Source organism: Salmo trutta, chromosome 13 (genome assembly GCF_901001165.1).
Source record: "Salmo trutta chromosome 13, fSalTru1.1, whole genome shotgun sequence".
Taxonomy (NCBI): Eukaryota; Metazoa; Chordata; class Actinopteri; order Salmoniformes; family Salmonidae; genus Salmo; species Salmo trutta.
Window position 1 is genome coordinate 86,080,801 of NC_042969.1, and position 16,988 is coordinate 86,097,788.

A 16,988-nucleotide genomic window follows, 5' to 3' on the forward strand; every position below is an offset into this window, starting at 1 on the left:
ATGATAATATATTTACAGTAGGTGTATAGGGTAGGCTTTTATGATAATGTAATTATGATAATGTATTTACAGTAGGGGTATAGGGTAGACTAAGCTTTTATGATAATATAATGATGATCATGTCTTTACAGTAGGGGTATAGGGTAGGCTTTTATGATAATGTAATGATGATTTGAGGGTCCACATTCTGGCCCACCTACATTTTTTGCTGGACCTACGCTGCTGGCTAGATGTAAATGTAGATTATATAATGAATTACATAGTGGTTACGTAGGGAGTTACATTGCAATGTATTTATGAAACTGGTTTAATGCTGAACATTGAATCAGGATGAAATGTTTTGTTGAATTGAAACAGACACTAGTGATTTAGAGAACATTAGTTAACTCTATGCATTAACTATTGATCTGGTCACTGGGTGGGAGGTCTCTCTCATTCAGCTGTGTATGTGTGCGTCTTTATGCGCCTGTGTTTGTGTGTGTATATGTGTGTGCGTGTGTGTGCGTGGGCGAGAGTCTCATTCACTAAAACCTCTTAGCCAGACGTAACCTTGCCTGCTGTGGCTGATACTTCAATAAGAGTATTTATGTCCTGGCTGCTGGTTAAAGATACTTTAATCTTTGGTGGGAAGACTGTAGACATTAACACAGTGTTTATTATTCACCTATGCTGTTCACCTGTGCTACCAACCACGAAGGGAATGTTCTTCACCTTCTCCAGAGATTACTGCCCTTCAGAGAGAAATCAGAGGGATTTCACTTAACATGAATCTGTCTGATCCTCTCCCATCTCCCTCCTCTCCTCCCACCTCCCCCTCTCTGTCCTCCTCTCATCTCCCTCCTCTCCTCCTACCTCCCCCTCTCTCATCTCCCTCCTCTCCTCCTACCTCCCACTCTCATCTCCCTCCTCTCCTCCTACCTCCCCCTCTCATCTCCCTCCTCTCCTCCTACCTCCCCCTCTCATCTCCCTCCTCTCCTCCTACCTCCCCCTCTCATCTCCCTCCTCTCCTCCTACCTCCCCCTCTCTCTCCACATCCTCTGACATTCCTCTAGATGTGGTTTTATCTCGGGCGGCATCACAAACATGTTTTTACATCTTGAAATAAGGTGATAGATGGATGCTCCCTCCAACAGCTGTATGTACTTGGCTGAGAGAAAGAGAGAGAGAGAGAGAGGTATGAGGAGAGGAGGAGAGGTAGAGAGAGGAGGAGGAGAGGTAGAGGTATGAGGGGAGAGGAGGAGAGGTAGAGAGAGGAGGAGGAGAGGTAGAGAGAGGAGGAGGAGAGGTAGAGAGAGGAGTAGAGAGAGGAGTAGAGAGAGGAGTAGAGAGGAGGAGGAGTAGAGAGAGAAGGAGAAGCAGACAAAGAGATCAGAGGGATTTCACTCAACATGAATCTGTCTTCTGATTTTCATTTTGTGATCCTCTCTTCCTAACTCCCCCTCTCATCTCCCTCCTCTCCTCCTACCCCTCCTCTCATCTCCCTCCTCTCCTCCTACCTCCCCCTCTCTCTCCACATCCTCTGACATTCCTCTAGATGTGGTTTTATCTCGGGCGGCATCACAAACATGTTTTTACATCTTGAAATAAGGTGATAGATGGATGCTCCCTTCAACAGCTGTATGTACTTGGAGTTTGTCTCCTTATCCTTCCCAGGGCTCAGTCTAGGTCCTTCATGAGATCTGATTTAATCCAGCTCAATTGGATCTCTACCACAGGGCTTCAGTGAGGAGAGGAGAAGGGGAGGAGAGGAGAGATCAGGGCATTGAGGAAGAGGGTCGAGAGAGAGAGAAAGAAGGTAGAGAGAGAGAGAGGGCAGAGAGAGAGAGAGAGAGAGAGGGGAAGAGGGTAGAGAGAGAGAGAGAGAGAGAGAGGGGAAGAGGGTAGAGGAGAGAGAGAGAGAGAGAGAGAGAGAGAGGGTAGAGAGAGAGAGAGAGAGAGAGAGAGAGAGAGAGAAAGAGGGTAGAGGAGAGAGCTTGGGCACTAAACCTGTGTGACAAGATTCTGTTTTTGAAAATGACAAAAGATGCCTGCACAGACAGTGCAGGTGATGATGGAGTGGGACTGTTGTGTGTGTACAGCTCCTCTCTTCATCTGGATTGTAAGTGTAACTTTGTGTGGGTTGAGAAATCAGGACTGCTCCAATCCAACACAAATTACAAGCAGCACTTAATAACAAAATGACCCCAAAACCAGTGGGTCAAAATCTCCACCTGCAGTCTGCAGAGAGCCCCCTCAGTAAAGACCTCTACCTGCAGTCTACATAGAGCCCCCTCAGTAAAGAGCAGAGTACTGGACAGTTTTGGGACATCAAATGTACTTTGGTGGTCAAGATGTGTTGGTATCTGTCCTGATGGCACAAGATCCATGACAGGGAGACATAGTGGAGTGGTAACGCGCGTGCAAGCAGTTGCTCCTGACACCACTTGGGTCCACTGCAGCATCCACCGAGAGGCTCTTGCTGCCAAGGGAATGCCTGACAGCTTGAAAGACGTTTTGGACACTACAGTCGTGGCCAAAAGTTTTGAGAATGACACAAATATTAATTTTCACAAAGTCTGCTGCCTCAGTTTGTATGATGGCAATTTGCATATACTCCAGAATGTTATGAAGAGTGATCAGATGAATTGCAATTAATTGTAAAGTCCCTCTTTGCAATGCAAATGAACTGAATCCCAAAAAACATTTCCACTGCATTTCAGCCCTGCCACAAAAGGACCAGCTGACATCATGGCAGTGATTCTCTCGTTAACACAGGTGTGAGTGTTGACGAGGACAAGGCTGGAGATCACTCTGTCATGCTGATTGAGTTCGAAAAACAGACTGGAAGCTTCAAAAGGAGGGTGGTGCTTGGAATCATTGTTCTTCCTCTGTCAGCCATGGTTACCTGCAAGGAAACACGTGCCGTCATCATTGCTTTGCACAGAAAGGGCTTCACAGGCAAGGATATTGCTGCCAGTAAGATTTCACCTAAATCAACCATTTATTGGATCATCAAGAACTTCAAGGAGAGCGGTTCAATTGTTGTGAAGAAGGCTTCAGGGCGCCCAAGAAAGTCCAGCAAGCGCCAGGACCGTCTCCTAAAGTTGATTCAGCTGCGGCATCGGGGCACCACCAGTACAGAGCTTGCTCAGGAATGGCAGCAGGCAGGTGTGAGTGCATGTAACGGCTGTCTGAAGTAGTAGACCAAGGTGCAGGGTGGTATTTGTTTATCTTTTATTTTAGATGAAAAAAGGCACTTCACAAAGAAACACAGACGAACAGTCCTGTCAGGTATCCTAACACACTAAACTGAAAACATCTACCCACAAAACCCAAAGGAAAAACATGCTGCCTAAGTATGACTCCCAATCAGCAACAACGATGTACAGCTGTTCCTGATTGGGAGCCATACCCGGCCGAAACAAAGCAATCCCCAACATAGAAATACAGACATAGAATGCCCACCCAAATCCCACCCTGACCAAACCTAAATAGAGACATAAAAAGGCTCTCTCAGGTCAGGGCGTGACAGTACCCCCCCCAAAGGTGCGGACTCCGGCCGCAAACCCTGAACCTATAGGGGAGGGTCTGGGTGGGCATTTCTCCGCTGTGGAGGCTCTGGAGCGGGACGCAGACCCCGCTCCACCACTGGCTCACCCCACTTCACTGGCTCCCCTAGATCGGGATCTCCTGCCGCCGACCACGGACTGGGGACCCTCACAGTGGGCCCCGGACTGGAGGGCGACTCTGGCTGCACCTGGTTGGCGGGCGACTCTGGCGGCTCCGGACAGGCGGGCGGCTCTGGCGGCTCCGGACAGGCGGGCGATGTACAGCTGTTCCTGATTGGGAGCCATACCCGGCCGAAACAAAGCAATCCCCAACATAGAAATACAGACATAGAATGCCCACCCAAATCACACCCTGACCAAACCTAAATAGAGACATAAAAAGGATCTCTAAGATCAGGGCGTGACAGTGCATCTGCACGTACAATGTGGCGAAGACCTTTGGAGGATGGCCTGGTGTCAAGAAGGGCAGCAAAGAAGCCACTTCTCTCCAGGAAAAACATCAGGGACAGACTGATATTCTGCAAAAGGTACAGGGATTGGACTTCTGAGGACTGGGGTAAAGTCATTTCCTCTGATGAATCCCCTTTCTGATTGTTTGGGGCATCCGGAAAAAAGCTTGTCCGGAGAAGACAAGGTGAGCGCTACCATCAGTCCTGTGTCATGCCAACAGTAAAGCATCCTGAGACCATTCATGTGTGGGGTTGCTTCTCAGCCAAGGGAGTGGGCTCACTCACAATTTTGCCTAAGAACACAGCCATGAATAAAGAATGGTACCAACACGTCCTCCAAGAGTAACTTCTCCCAACCATCCAGGAACAGTTTGGTGATGAACAACGCCTTTTCCAGCATGATGGAGCACCTTGCCATAAGGCAAAATGATAACAAACAAAACAGAAATATTTTGGGTCCATGGCCAGGAAACTCCCCAGACCTTAATCCCATTGAGAACTTGTGGTCAATCCTCAAGAGGCGGGTGGACAAACAAAACCCCACAAATTCTGACAAACTCCAAGCATTGATTATGCAAGAATGGGCAGCCATCAGTCAGGATGTGGCCCAGAAGTTAATTGACAGCATGCCAGGGCGGATTGCAGAGGTCTTGAAAAAGAAGGGTCAACACTGAAAATATTGACTCTCTGCATCAACTTCATGTAATTGTCAATAAAAGCCTTTGACACTTATGAAATGCTTGTAATTATACTTCAGTATTCCATAGTAACATCTGACAAAAATATCTAAAAAGACACTGAAGCAGCAAACTTTGTGGAAATTAATATTTGTGTCATTCTCAAAACGTTTGGCTACGACTGTATATTCAATGTGCAGGACAAAATTGAAGCTATGATTAAGAAGTTGGAGCTCTTCTCTGTCTTCATTAACAAGGACAACACACAGGTCTTTCCATCATTGTATGATTTTTTGTGTGCAAATGAACTCAAGCTTACAGACAATATCAAATGTGATATAGCGAAGCACCTGAGTGAGCTGGGTGCAAAAGTAAGCAGGTACTTTCCTGAAACGGACGACACAAACAACTGGATTCGTTATCCTTTTCATCCCCTGCCTCCTGTCTACTTACCGATATCTGAACAAGAGAGCCTCATCGAAATTGCAACAAGCGGTTCTGTGAAAATTGAATTTTATCAGAAGCCACTGCCAGATTTCTGGATTGGGCTGCGCTCAGAGTATCCTGCCTTGGTAAATTGCACTGTTAAGACACTGATGCCCTTTGCAACCACGTACCTATGTGAGAGTGGATTCTCGGCCCTCACTAGCATGAAAACTAAATACAGGCACAGACTGTGTGTGGAAAATGATTTAAGACTGAGACTCTCTCCAATACAACCCAACATTACAAAGTTATGTGCATCCTTTCAAGCACACCCTTCTCATTAACCTGTGGTGAGTTATTTACAATTTTTGATGAACAAATAAGGTTTTATATGGAAGATGGTTAAATAAAAAGCTAAATTGTTGATTCTTATTATTATTTGTGCCCTGGTCCTATAAGAGCACTTTGTCACTTCCCACGAGCCGGGTTGTAACAAAAACTCACACTCATTCTTATGTTTAATAAATGTATCGTATAGTGTGTGTGTGTGTGTGTGTGTGTGTGTGTGTGTGTGTGTGTGTGTGTGTGTGTGTGTGTGTGTGTGTGTGTGTGTGTGGCAGGCTTACAATGAGGGCAACAAAACAACATTTGAGAGTGTGCTGACCCTGGTGCTAGAGGGGGTACAGCTGGAGGTTGAATGTACGGGAGTACGGGACTAGGTTGAATGAGTATGGGACTAGGTTGAAGGAGTACGGGACTAGGTTGAAGGGAGTAAGGGACTAGGTTGAAGGAGTACAGGACTAGATTGAAGGAGTACGGGACTAGGTTGAAGGAGTATGGGACTAGGTTGAAGGGACTACGGGACTAGGTTGAAGGGAGTACGGGACTAGGTTGAAGTGAGTAAGGGACTAGGTTGAGGGAGTACGGGACTAGGTTGAAGGAGTACAGGACTAGGTTGAAGGAGTACGGGACTAGGTTGAAGGAGTACGGGACTAGGTTGAAGGAGTACGGGACTAGGTTGAAGGAGTACGGGACTAGGTTGAAGGGAGTACGGGACTAGGTTGAAGGAGTACAGGACTAGGTTGAAGGGAGTACAGGACTAGGTTGAAGGAGTACGGGACTAGGTTGAAGGAGTATGGGACTAGGTTGAAGGAGTACGGGACTAGGTTGAAGGGAGTAAGGGACTAGGTTGAAGGGAGTACGGGACTAGGTTGAAGGAGTACGGGACTAGGTTGAGGGACTAGGTTGAAGGAGTACGGGACTAGGTTGAAGGAGTACGGGACTAGGTTGAAGGAGTACGGGACTAGGTTGAAGGGAGTACGGGACTAGGTTGAAGGGAGTACAGGACTAGGTTGAAGGAGTACGGGACTAGGTTGAAGGAGTACGGGACTAGGTTGAAGGGAGTACGGGACTAGGTTGAAGGAGTAAGGGACTAGGTTGAAGGGAGTACGGGACAAGGTTGAAGGGAGTACGGGACTAGGTTGAAGGAGTACGGGACTAGGTTGAAGGGAGTACGGGACTAGGTTGAAGGGAGTACGGGACTAGGTTGAAGGGAGTACGGGACTAGGTTGAAGGGAGTACGGGACTAGGTTGAAGGAGTACGGGACTAGGTTGAAGGAGTACGGGACTAGGTTGAAGGGAGAACGGGACTAGGTTGAAGGACTAGGTTGAAGGGAGTATGGGACTAGGTTGAAGGAGTACGGGACTAGGTTGAAGGAGTACGGGACTAGGTTGAAGGAGTATGGGACTAGGTTGAGGGAGTACGGGACTAGGTTGAAGGACTAGGTTGAAGGGAGTATGGGACTAGGTTGAAGGAGTATGGGACTAGGTTGAGGGAGTACGGGACTAGGTTGAAGGAGTACGGGACCAGGTTGAAGGGAGTATGGGACTAGGTTGAAGGAGTACGGGACTAGGTTGAAGGAGTACGGGACTAGGTTGAAGGGAGTACGGGACTAGGTTGAAGGAGTACGGGACTAGGTTGAAGGGAGTACGGGACTAGGTTGAAGGGAGTATGGGACTAGGTTGAAGGAGTACGGGACTAGGTTGAGGGACTAGGTTGAAGGAGTACGGGACTAGGTTGAAGGAGTACGGGACTAGGTTGAAGGGAGTACGGGACTAGGTTGAAGGAGTATGGGACTAGGTTGAAGGACTACGGGACTAGGTTGAAGGAATACGGGACTAGGTTGAGGGAGTACGGGACTAGGTTGAAGCAGTACGGGACTAGGTTGAAGGAGTACGGGACTAGGTTGAAGGGAGTATGGGACTAGGTTGAAGGAGTACAGGACTAGGTTGAAGGGAGTACGGGACTAGGTTGAAGGAGTACGGGACTAGGTTGAAGGACTACGGGACTAGGTTGAGGGAGTAAGGGACTAGGTTGAAGGGAGTATGGGACTAGGTTGAAGGGAGTATGGGACTAGGTTGAAGGAGTACGGGACTAGGTTGAAGGAGTACGGGACTAGGTTGAAGGAGTACGGGACTAGGTTGAAGGAGTACGGGACTAGGTTGAAGGGAGTATGGGACTAGGTTGAAGGAGTACGGGATGATGTTCTCTGTTTAGTGAGTCCTCCAGATCAGAGGCAGTAGGGATGACCAGGGATGTTCTCTGTTTAGCGAGTCCTCCAGATCAGAGGCAGTAGGGATGACCAGGGATGTTCTCTGTTTAGTGAGTCCTCCAGATCAGAGGCAGTAGGGATGACCAGGGATGTTCTCTGTTTAGTGAGTCCTCCAGATCAGAGGCAGTAGGGATGACCAGGGATGTTCTCTGTTTAGTGAGTCCTCCAGGTCAGAGGCAGAAGGGATGACCAGGGATGTTGTGTTGATAAGAGTGTGAATTAGACCATTTTCCTGTTCTGCTTAGCGTTCAAAATGTAACGAGTGCTTTTGTTTGTCAGGGAACATGCATGGAGTAAAAAGTACATTATTTTCTTTAGGTATGTAGTGAAGTAAAAGTAAAAGTAGTCAAAAATGTAAAAGGTAAAGTACAGATACCCCAAAGAAACTACTTAAATGGTACTTTAAAGTATTTTTACTTAAATACTTTACACGAGTGGATTATGATGTATGTCAGTGTAGCAGGGCTGTGTGGAGAGACCGTTCTTCCACAGAGAGAAAAGAACTAGGGCTGTTGCCTCTATTTAGGGAAATGACAAACACGCTCACAATCTCCCAGCCTCAGAAGTCTTGTTTCATTCCCACATCTTCTGTTGTTCACACGACACGCTTTCCCACACAGGGACTGTTATTCTGTTGGCGCTGTCTTCGTAAATCCTAGGAGCCACACATTCTCACTGTAATGTCTCTTTCCCTGCTATTGGTGACACACACACACACACACACACACACACACACACACACACACACACACACACACACACACACACACACACACACACACACACACACACACACACACACACACACACACAGTATGTTGGCAGGGCTTGGTGATGAAAGAACCCCCACACTCTCTCTAACATGTCTCTCTCTCTCTCTTTCTTTCCTTCTGTCATCTGTCTCAGCCTCTCCAAGGCGGGTTGGCATGGCCCAGTGATGAACGGCGCGGCGGTGCCCGGCAGCCCGGAGTTCTCCTCCTCATGCCCGCTGCCCGACTGGAGAGAGTTCTGCGAGCTCCATGCCCGTTCCTCCGCCTCCGACTTTGCCCACAAGTTCCGCCGCTTCCTGTCGGAGAACCCGTGCTACGACTCCCCGGGCGCCGACAACAGCTTCTCTCAGCACTTTGCCAGACACTTCCTGGAGTGTTTCTCTGCTGCTGTCACCCAGGCCAGGGACCACCAGGCCTCGCTTTCGCCAGGGGACGACGGCTCCAACGCTCCCCCCAAATACAGCATTGTTCCCTTCCTGGGCATCCAGGGCTGCCTTCTGCCCTACGGACAAAACGACCTCTACCAGCGGCGCAAGGACACCGGTGCCTCCAGCGAGTCCCTGGACAGTATGGACAGTGGAGGTTTAGGAGTAGAAGGGATAGGAGGAGGAAGTTCCTCCTCCATGGCTATGGCCACCTCCCGCACCCCTCAACCCGCCCACAAGCCCTCTGCTCTGGGCCAATCACGCAGCTCAGAGGACGTGTCAGTGGGACACCCCAAGGCCCGCTTCAAGAAGGGATTCTCTCTGAGGAACATGAGTCTGTGTGTGGTGGACGGGGTGAAGGAGATCTGGCACCGCCGCGCCTCCCCTGAACCAGACCCTGTAGGAGGGTCCGGAGGGGTCAGACGGGCCAACGGAGGAGGGGAGCCAGGGGGGGAGAGATGGTCCCAGAGACTGCGTCTTCCCAGGGGTTCCCAGGGGCACAAGGCTGAGCTGCTAGAGATCCAGAGAGAGGGAGCTCTGCGTTACATGGTAGCTGATGATACTAACTGTATAGGGGTGCCTCAGTGGCAGAAGTGTAGGTTGCTGCTGAGGAAGACCAGGAGGGACGAAGGGGGTAACAAGTTCCTGTTGGAGTTCTATGTGCCACCCAAGGTAGAGTTACAGTATATGGACACACACACACACACACACACACACACACACACACACACACACTGACTTTCTCTGCCTTGATACCAGAGGGCCCCAACGAGAGATGGAGGGAGGTGGGTGTGGAGGTAGGGAGGACTTTCTGAAGGACCTAAAATCATGCAGCAGGCAGCTTGGGAGGGAGGGAGGGAGGGAGGGAGGGAGGGAGGGGGTAGAAGAACTAGAGGGATGGAGGGCTTTCTGAAGGACCTTAAGGACCTGAAGGAAGCATTAGGCAGCTTGGGAGGAAGTTGACTGAGGAAACCCACCCAGGAACACATGGCTTCATGGGGAGAGATATGAGGGGATGTAGTCATATAGAGGGATTTCTATGGCTTTATGGGGAGAGATATGAGGGGATGTAGCCATATAGAGGGATTTCTATGGCTTCATGGGTAGAGATATGAGAGGATGTAGCCATATAGAGGGATTTATATGGCTTCATGGGTAGAGATATGAGGGGATGTAGCCATATAGAGGCTTCATGGGTAGAGATATGAGGGGATGTAGTCATATAGAGGGATTTCCATGGCTTTATGGGGAGAGATATGAGAGGATGTAGCCATATAGAGGGATTTCTATGGCTTTATGGGGAGAGATATGAGAGGATGTAGCCATATAGAGGGATTTCCATGGATGATAGATTCGATATGAAACCGAGCAGTGGTTCTTCATCCTGGTCCTGGGGACCCAAAGTGGTGCACGTTTTAGTTTTTGCTCCTAGCAACTACACAGCCGATTAGCGAATCCACTCAGACTTAGTTCCTAAGGTTCGATGATGATGAGTTAATTAGTCCAATCAGGGGCCCCAGAACCAGGGAGAACCGACGTAGAGGGATTAGTTATGTATGTATAATATTCTGGATCGTTATTGTGAATCTGAGGAATTACTTTCGGAAGAGAAATGAGGATATGGAATACGATGACATCATGGGTCGTTTCACATCTTCTGGAACTGTCTGTTTTCTCCAAACACATTTTTGTTGCTATTAAGTAGAAGTTGCCGTGCTATCCTGAAACTGACTGTAACTTCCTGTTGTGATCCAGGTCCACTGAATAATGATCATGTTGTTCCCTAAAAAACGTGCATGTCTCAGCAGAGACTCAGAAGTGACTGCTTCACTCCGTTTATCAGGGCGTGTTTTATTTTTTAGAAAAAAATTAAATAAAACATTATTTAACTAGGCAAGTCAGTTTAGAACAAATTCTTATTTACAATGATGACCTACCGGGGAACAGTGGGTTAACTGCCTTGTTCAGGGGCAGAACGACAGATTTTTACCTTGCCAGCTCGGGGATTCGATCTAGCAACATTTCAGTTACTGGCCCAATGTTCTAACCACTAGGCTACCTGCAGCCCCTCTAACCACTAGGCTACCTGCCTCTAACCACTAGGCTACCTGCCGCCCCTCTAACCACTAGGCTACCTGCCGCCCCTCTAACCACTAGGCTACCTGCCGCCCCTCTAACCACTAGGCTACCTGCCGCCCCTCTAACCACTAGGCTACCTGCCGCCCCTCTAACCACTAGGCTACCTGCCGCCCCTCTAACCACTAGGCTACCTGCAGCCCCTCTAACCACTAGGTTACCTGCCTCTAACCACTAGGCTACCTGCCGCCCCTCTAACCACTAGGCTACCTGCAGCCCCTCTAACCACTAGGTTACCTGCCTCTAACCACTAGGCTACCTGCCGCCCCTCTAACCACTAGGCTACCTGCCGCCCCTCTAACCACTAGGCTACCTGCAGCCCCTCTAACCACTAGGTTACCTGCCTCTAACCACTAGGCTACCTGCCGCCCCTCTAACCACTAGGCTACCTGCCGCCCCTCTAACCACTAGGCTACCTGCCTCCCCTCTAACCACTAGGCTACCTGCCGCCCCTCTAACCACTAGGCTACCTGCCGCCCCTGTATCGACAAAGCCTCTCAGAGTAGGAGTGCTGGTCTGGCATCAGTTTAGACCAAAATTAATTATATTTTGTATGGACAGATCCTAGATCAGAATGAATGATATTTTGTTTGGACAGATATGAGATCAGGAGTTCTACAATGAGAGGATACGGGGTCCAGGTTCTCACAAAGCCAAAGCTCTGTAGAGTCAACAGTGTCTGTGAGACTGAATGTCTGAGTCATAAAGTCTCACTTCTGCCTGGCCTGGTAACCTGCCTCTGCTTCATGCCTCGTCAGCACATCATCTATCTCCAGGCAGGTAGGCAGGTGGGCGGGCGGGCAGGCGGGCTATGGGAGGAGAGAACAGGCAGGCAAAATGCTTCCTTCTCTCCCCTTTGAAGATGTTGACTTATCCCATAGAGGTAGTGGGGTGAGCTAAGTCTCCTCCATAGTAGAGGTCGACCGATTAATCAGAATGGCCGATTAATTAGGGCCGATTTCATGTATTCTTAACAATCGGTAATCGGTATTTTTGGCCGCCGATTTTTTTGGGGGGATTTTTTTTAATATTTTTTTTTATAAATATTTTTTAACTAGGCAAGTCAATTAAGAACAGAAGAACATTCTTATTTTCAATGACGGCCTAGGAACGGTGGGTTAACTGCCTTGTTCAGGGGCAGAACGACAGATTTTAACATTGTCAGCTCGGGGATTCAATCTTGCAACCTTACGGTTAACTAGTCCAACGCTCGAACCACCTGCTTTACATTGCACTCCACGAGGAGCCTGCCTGTTACGCGAATGCAGTAAGAAGCCAAGGTAAGTTGCTAGCTAGCATTAAACTTATCTTATAAAAAACAACCAATCAATCAATCATAATCACTAGTTAACTACACATGGTTGATGATATTACTAGTTTATCTAGCCTGTCCTGCGTTGCATATAATCGATGCGGTGCGCATTCGCGAAAAAGGACGGTCGTTGCTCCAACTTGTACCTAACCATAAACATCAATGTCTTTCTTAAAATCAATACACAAGTATATATTTTTAAACCTGCATATTTAGTTAATATTGCCTGCTAACATAAATTTCTTTTAACTAGGGAAAATGTGTCACCTCTGCAACAGAGTCAGGGTATATGCAGCAGTTTGGGCCGCCTGGCTCGTTGCGAACTGTGAAGACTATTTCTTCCTAACAAAGACAGCCAACTTCGCCAAACGGGGGATGATTTAACAAAAGCGCATTTGCGGGAAAAAAGCACAATCATTGCACGACTGTACCTAACCATAAACATCAATGCCTTCTTCAAATCAATACACAGAAGTAAAAATTTTTAAACCTGCATATTTAGCTAAAAGAAATCCAGGTTAGCAGGCAATATTAACCAGGTGAAATTGTGTCACTTCTCTTGCGTTCATTGCATGCAGAGTCGGGGTATATGCAACAGTTTGGGCCGCCTGGCTCCTTGCGAACTAATTTGCCATAATTTTACGTAATTATGACATAACATTGAAGGTTGTGCAATGTAACAGGAATATTTAGACTTAGGGATGCCACCCGTTAGATAAAATACAGAACGGTTAAAATTGACGGCTAAATTGATTTTATTTATGTATTATATTAAGTTAAAATAAGTGTTCATTCAGTATTGTTGTAATTGTCATTATTACAAAAAAAAATGTTTTTATTAAATCGGCCGATTAATCGGTGTCGGCTTTTTTGGTCCTCCAATAATCGGTATCGGCGTTGAAAAATCATAATCGGTCGACCTCTACTAGTTTTTGAATGGGGCCAGGGTCTTCTTGACTGTTGCCAAGGATGTGATGTGATCTGAGTGGGGCAAGAGGAACAGGAAATATCCCTTTAGATACAGGAAGTGACCTTTGATATTCTTCCCCCAAAGATGAGCTGAGCGGAGTGGAGGACTCAGGACAGCTAGCCAGTCATACAGGGAGATGAGTGGAGTGGAGGACTCAGGACAGCTAGTCAGTCGTACAGGGAGATCAGTGGAGGACTCAGGACAGCTAGCCAGTCATACAGGGAGATGAGTGGAGTGGAGGACTCAGGACAGCTAGCCAGTCGTACAGGGAGATGAGTGGAGTGGAGGACTCAGGACAGCTAGCCAGTCGTACAGGGAGATCAGTGGAGGACTCAGGACAGCTAGCCAGTCATACAGGGAGATGAGTGGAGTGGAGGACTCAGGACAGCTAGTCAGTCGTACAGGGAGATGAGTGGAGGACTCAGGACAGCTAGTCAGTCGTACAGGGAGATGAGTGGAGGACTCAGGACAGCTAGTCAGTCGTACAGGGAGATGAGTGGAGTGGAGGACTCAGGACAGCTAGCCAGTCATACAGGGAGATGAGTGGAGTGGAGGACTCAGGACAGCTAGCCAGTCATACAGGGAGATGAGTGGAGTGGAGGACTCAGGACAGCTAGTCAGTCATACAGGGAGATGAAGATGAAGAACAGTCAGATCAACTGATAAACCTCTACAACAATAACTATGGCCTCTCTCACTCACTCACACACACACACACACACACACACACACACACACATACACACACACACACAGACAGAGGACTTTTTAATTGAAATCTAAAATAATTGGGATCTGTGTGTGTGTGTGTGTGTGTGTGTGTGTGTGTGTGTGTGTGTGTGTGTGTGTGTGTCCAACAGTCGTCAAAGCCCAAGGTGAGCATCCCTCTGTCTGCCATCGTGGAGGTGAGGACCACCATGCCCCTGGAGATGCCTGACAAAGACAATACCTTCGTCCTGAAGGTAAGAAACCATAACACACCACTACCCTGTCTTCTCCCTGTTCTACCTCTCACAACATTACCCTGTCTTCTCCCTGTTCTACCTCTCACAACATTACCCTGTCTTCTCTCTGTTCTGTTCTCTCACAACATTACCCTGTCTTCTCCCTGTTCTACCTCTCACAACATTACCCTGTCTTCTCCCTGTTCTACCTCTCACAATATTACCCTGTCTTCTCTCTGTTCTGTTCTCTCACAACATTACCCTGTCTTCTCCCTGTTCTACCTCTCACAACATTACCCTGTCTTCTCCCTGTTCTACCTCTCACAACATTACCCTGTCTTCTCTCTGTTCTGTTCTCTCACAACATTACCCTGTCTTCTCCCTGTTCTACCTCTCACAACACTACCCTGTCTTCTCCCTGTTCTACCTCTCACAACATTACCCTGTCTTCTCTCTGTTCTACCTCTCACAACATTACCCTGTCTTCTCCCTGTTCTACCTCTCACACCACTACCCTGTCTTCTCCCTGTTCTACCTCTCACAACATTACCCTGTCTTCTCCCTGTTCTACCTCTCACAACATTACCCTGTCTTCTCCTTGTTCTGTTCTCTCACAACACTACCCTGTCTTCTCTCTGTTCTGTTCTCTCACAACATTACCCTGTCTTCTCCCTGTTCTACCTCTCACAACATTACCCTGTCTTCTCCCTGTTCTCTCACAACACTACCCTGTCTTCTCTCTGTTCTGTTCTCTCACAACATTACCCTGTCTTCTCCCTGTTCTACCTCTCACAACATTACCCTGTCTTCTCTCTGTTCTGTTCTCTCACAACATTACCCTGTCTTCTCTCTGTTCTGTTCTCTCACAACATTACCCTGTCTTCTCTCTGTTCTACCTCTCACAACATTACCCTGTCTTCTCCCTGTTCTCTCACAACACTACCCTGTCTTCTCCCTGTTCTACCTCTCACAACATTACCCTGTCTTCTCTCTGTTCTGTTCTCTCACAACATTACCCTGTCTTCTCTCTGTTCTACCTCTCACAACATTACCCTGTCTTCTCCCTGTTCTACCTCTCACAACATTACCCTGTCTTCTCCCTGTTCTACCTCTCACAACATTACCCTGTCTTCTCCCTGTTCTACCTCTCACAACACAACCCTGTCTTCTCCCTGTTCTACCTCTCACAACATTACCCTGTCTTCTCCCTGTTCTACCTCTCACAACATTACCCTGTCTTCTCCCTGTTCTACCTCTCACAACATTACCCTGTCTTCTCCCTGTTCTACCTCTCACAACATTACCCTGTCTTCTCCCTGTTCTACCTCTCACAACATTACCCTGTCTTCTCCCTGTTCTACCTCTCACAACACTACCCTGTCTTCTCCCTGTTCTACCTCTCACAACATTACCCTGTCTTCTCCCTGTTCTACCTCTCACAACATTACCCTGTCTTCTCCCTGTTCTACCTCTCACCACATTACCCTGTCTTCTCCCTGTTTCTAACCTCTCACACAACATTACCCTGTCTTCTCCCTGTTCTACCTCTCACAACATTACCCTGTCTTCTCCCTGTTCTACCTCTCACAACATTACCTTATAGACCGACTACCTGACCCGACAAACCAACTGCCTACTTCTCTTTCTTGCAGTGTGTTCAGAAGTCTCTCTGTCTCTCCTCTGGACTCCACAGTAACTGTTCTGTTCTATGGTGTGGTGTGTCTCTCTCCACAGTAACTATGGTGTGGGTGTGTTCTCTCTCCACAGTAACTGTGTGTGGTGTGGTGTTTTCTCTCTCCACAGTAAACTGTGGGTGTGGTGTGGTGTGGTGTGTTCTCTCTTCCACAGTAACTGTTCTGTGGTGTGGTGTGGTGTGTTCTCTCTCCACAGTAACTGTGGTGTGGTGTGTTCTCTCTCCACAGGTGGAGAACGGAGGTGAATATATCCTGGAGACCATCGACTCGCTGCAGAAAAACTCCTGGGTCGCTGACATCCAGGACTGCATGGACCCTGGGTAAATGGAGGGATAAATATTTACTGTTCCCTGAGGGAGGGAACAGCACACAGTCATTAATCACCCTGTAAGAGAGTTTCTGACAGATCCTTCTCTCACACTATTACACGCCGAGTTTTTCTGGTACAGTGAGTTTCTCTGTTCAGTCACGGCATGCTTTTGGACGGCCATAAACAGAAATACATTGTGTGTGTGTGTCCGTGTGTGTGTGTGTGTGTGTGTGTGTGTCCGTGTGTGTCCGTGTGTGTCCGTGTGTGTGTGTGTGTGTCCGTGTCCGTGTGTGTCCGTGTGTGTCCGTATGTGTGTGTGTGTCCGTGTGTGTCCGTGTCCGTGTGTGTCCGTGTGTGTCCGTGTGTGTGTCCGTGTGTGTGTCCGTGTGTGTCCGTGTCCGTGTGTGTCCGTGTGTGTCCGTATGTGTGTGTGTGTCCGTGTGTGTCCGTGTGTGTCCGTGTGTGTGTGTGTGTGTGTGTGTGTGTGTGTGGCACAGGGACAGTGGAGATGACATTGAGCTGGCGTCATGTCCCAACGGCCAGGCGTCTAAAGAGTTCTCCATGGTGGCCTCCTGCAGCTGTGAGCTTCTGTCAGAGGGTGAGACACACACACACACACACACACACACACACACGTAACCTAACCTCGTACATTGCCTTTTGAGAGGAAATGGATGTGCTGTCAGTCTGTCTGCTGTGTAATGTTGTGTAGTCT

General features: G+C 48.2%; 1 protein-coding gene across 1 annotated transcript in view; it reads left to right on the forward strand.

The window, feature by feature from the left end:
* The window catches only part of sh2b2 (SH2B adaptor protein 2), a 35,117-nt gene that overhangs the window by 11,536 nt on the left and 6,593 nt on the right, over positions 1-16,988 (forward strand). Inside the window, exons 2-5 of the mRNA XM_029773854.1 lie at positions 8,619-9,579; positions 14,186-14,287; positions 16,192-16,283; positions 16,771-16,871. Coding sequence (XP_029629714.1) covers positions 8,650-9,579; positions 14,186-14,287; positions 16,192-16,283; positions 16,771-16,871 — 1,225 coding nt within the window. The 5' untranslated portion in view covers positions 8,619-8,649. The remainder of the gene's footprint in view (positions 1-8,618; positions 9,580-14,185; positions 14,288-16,191; positions 16,284-16,770; positions 16,872-16,988) is intronic.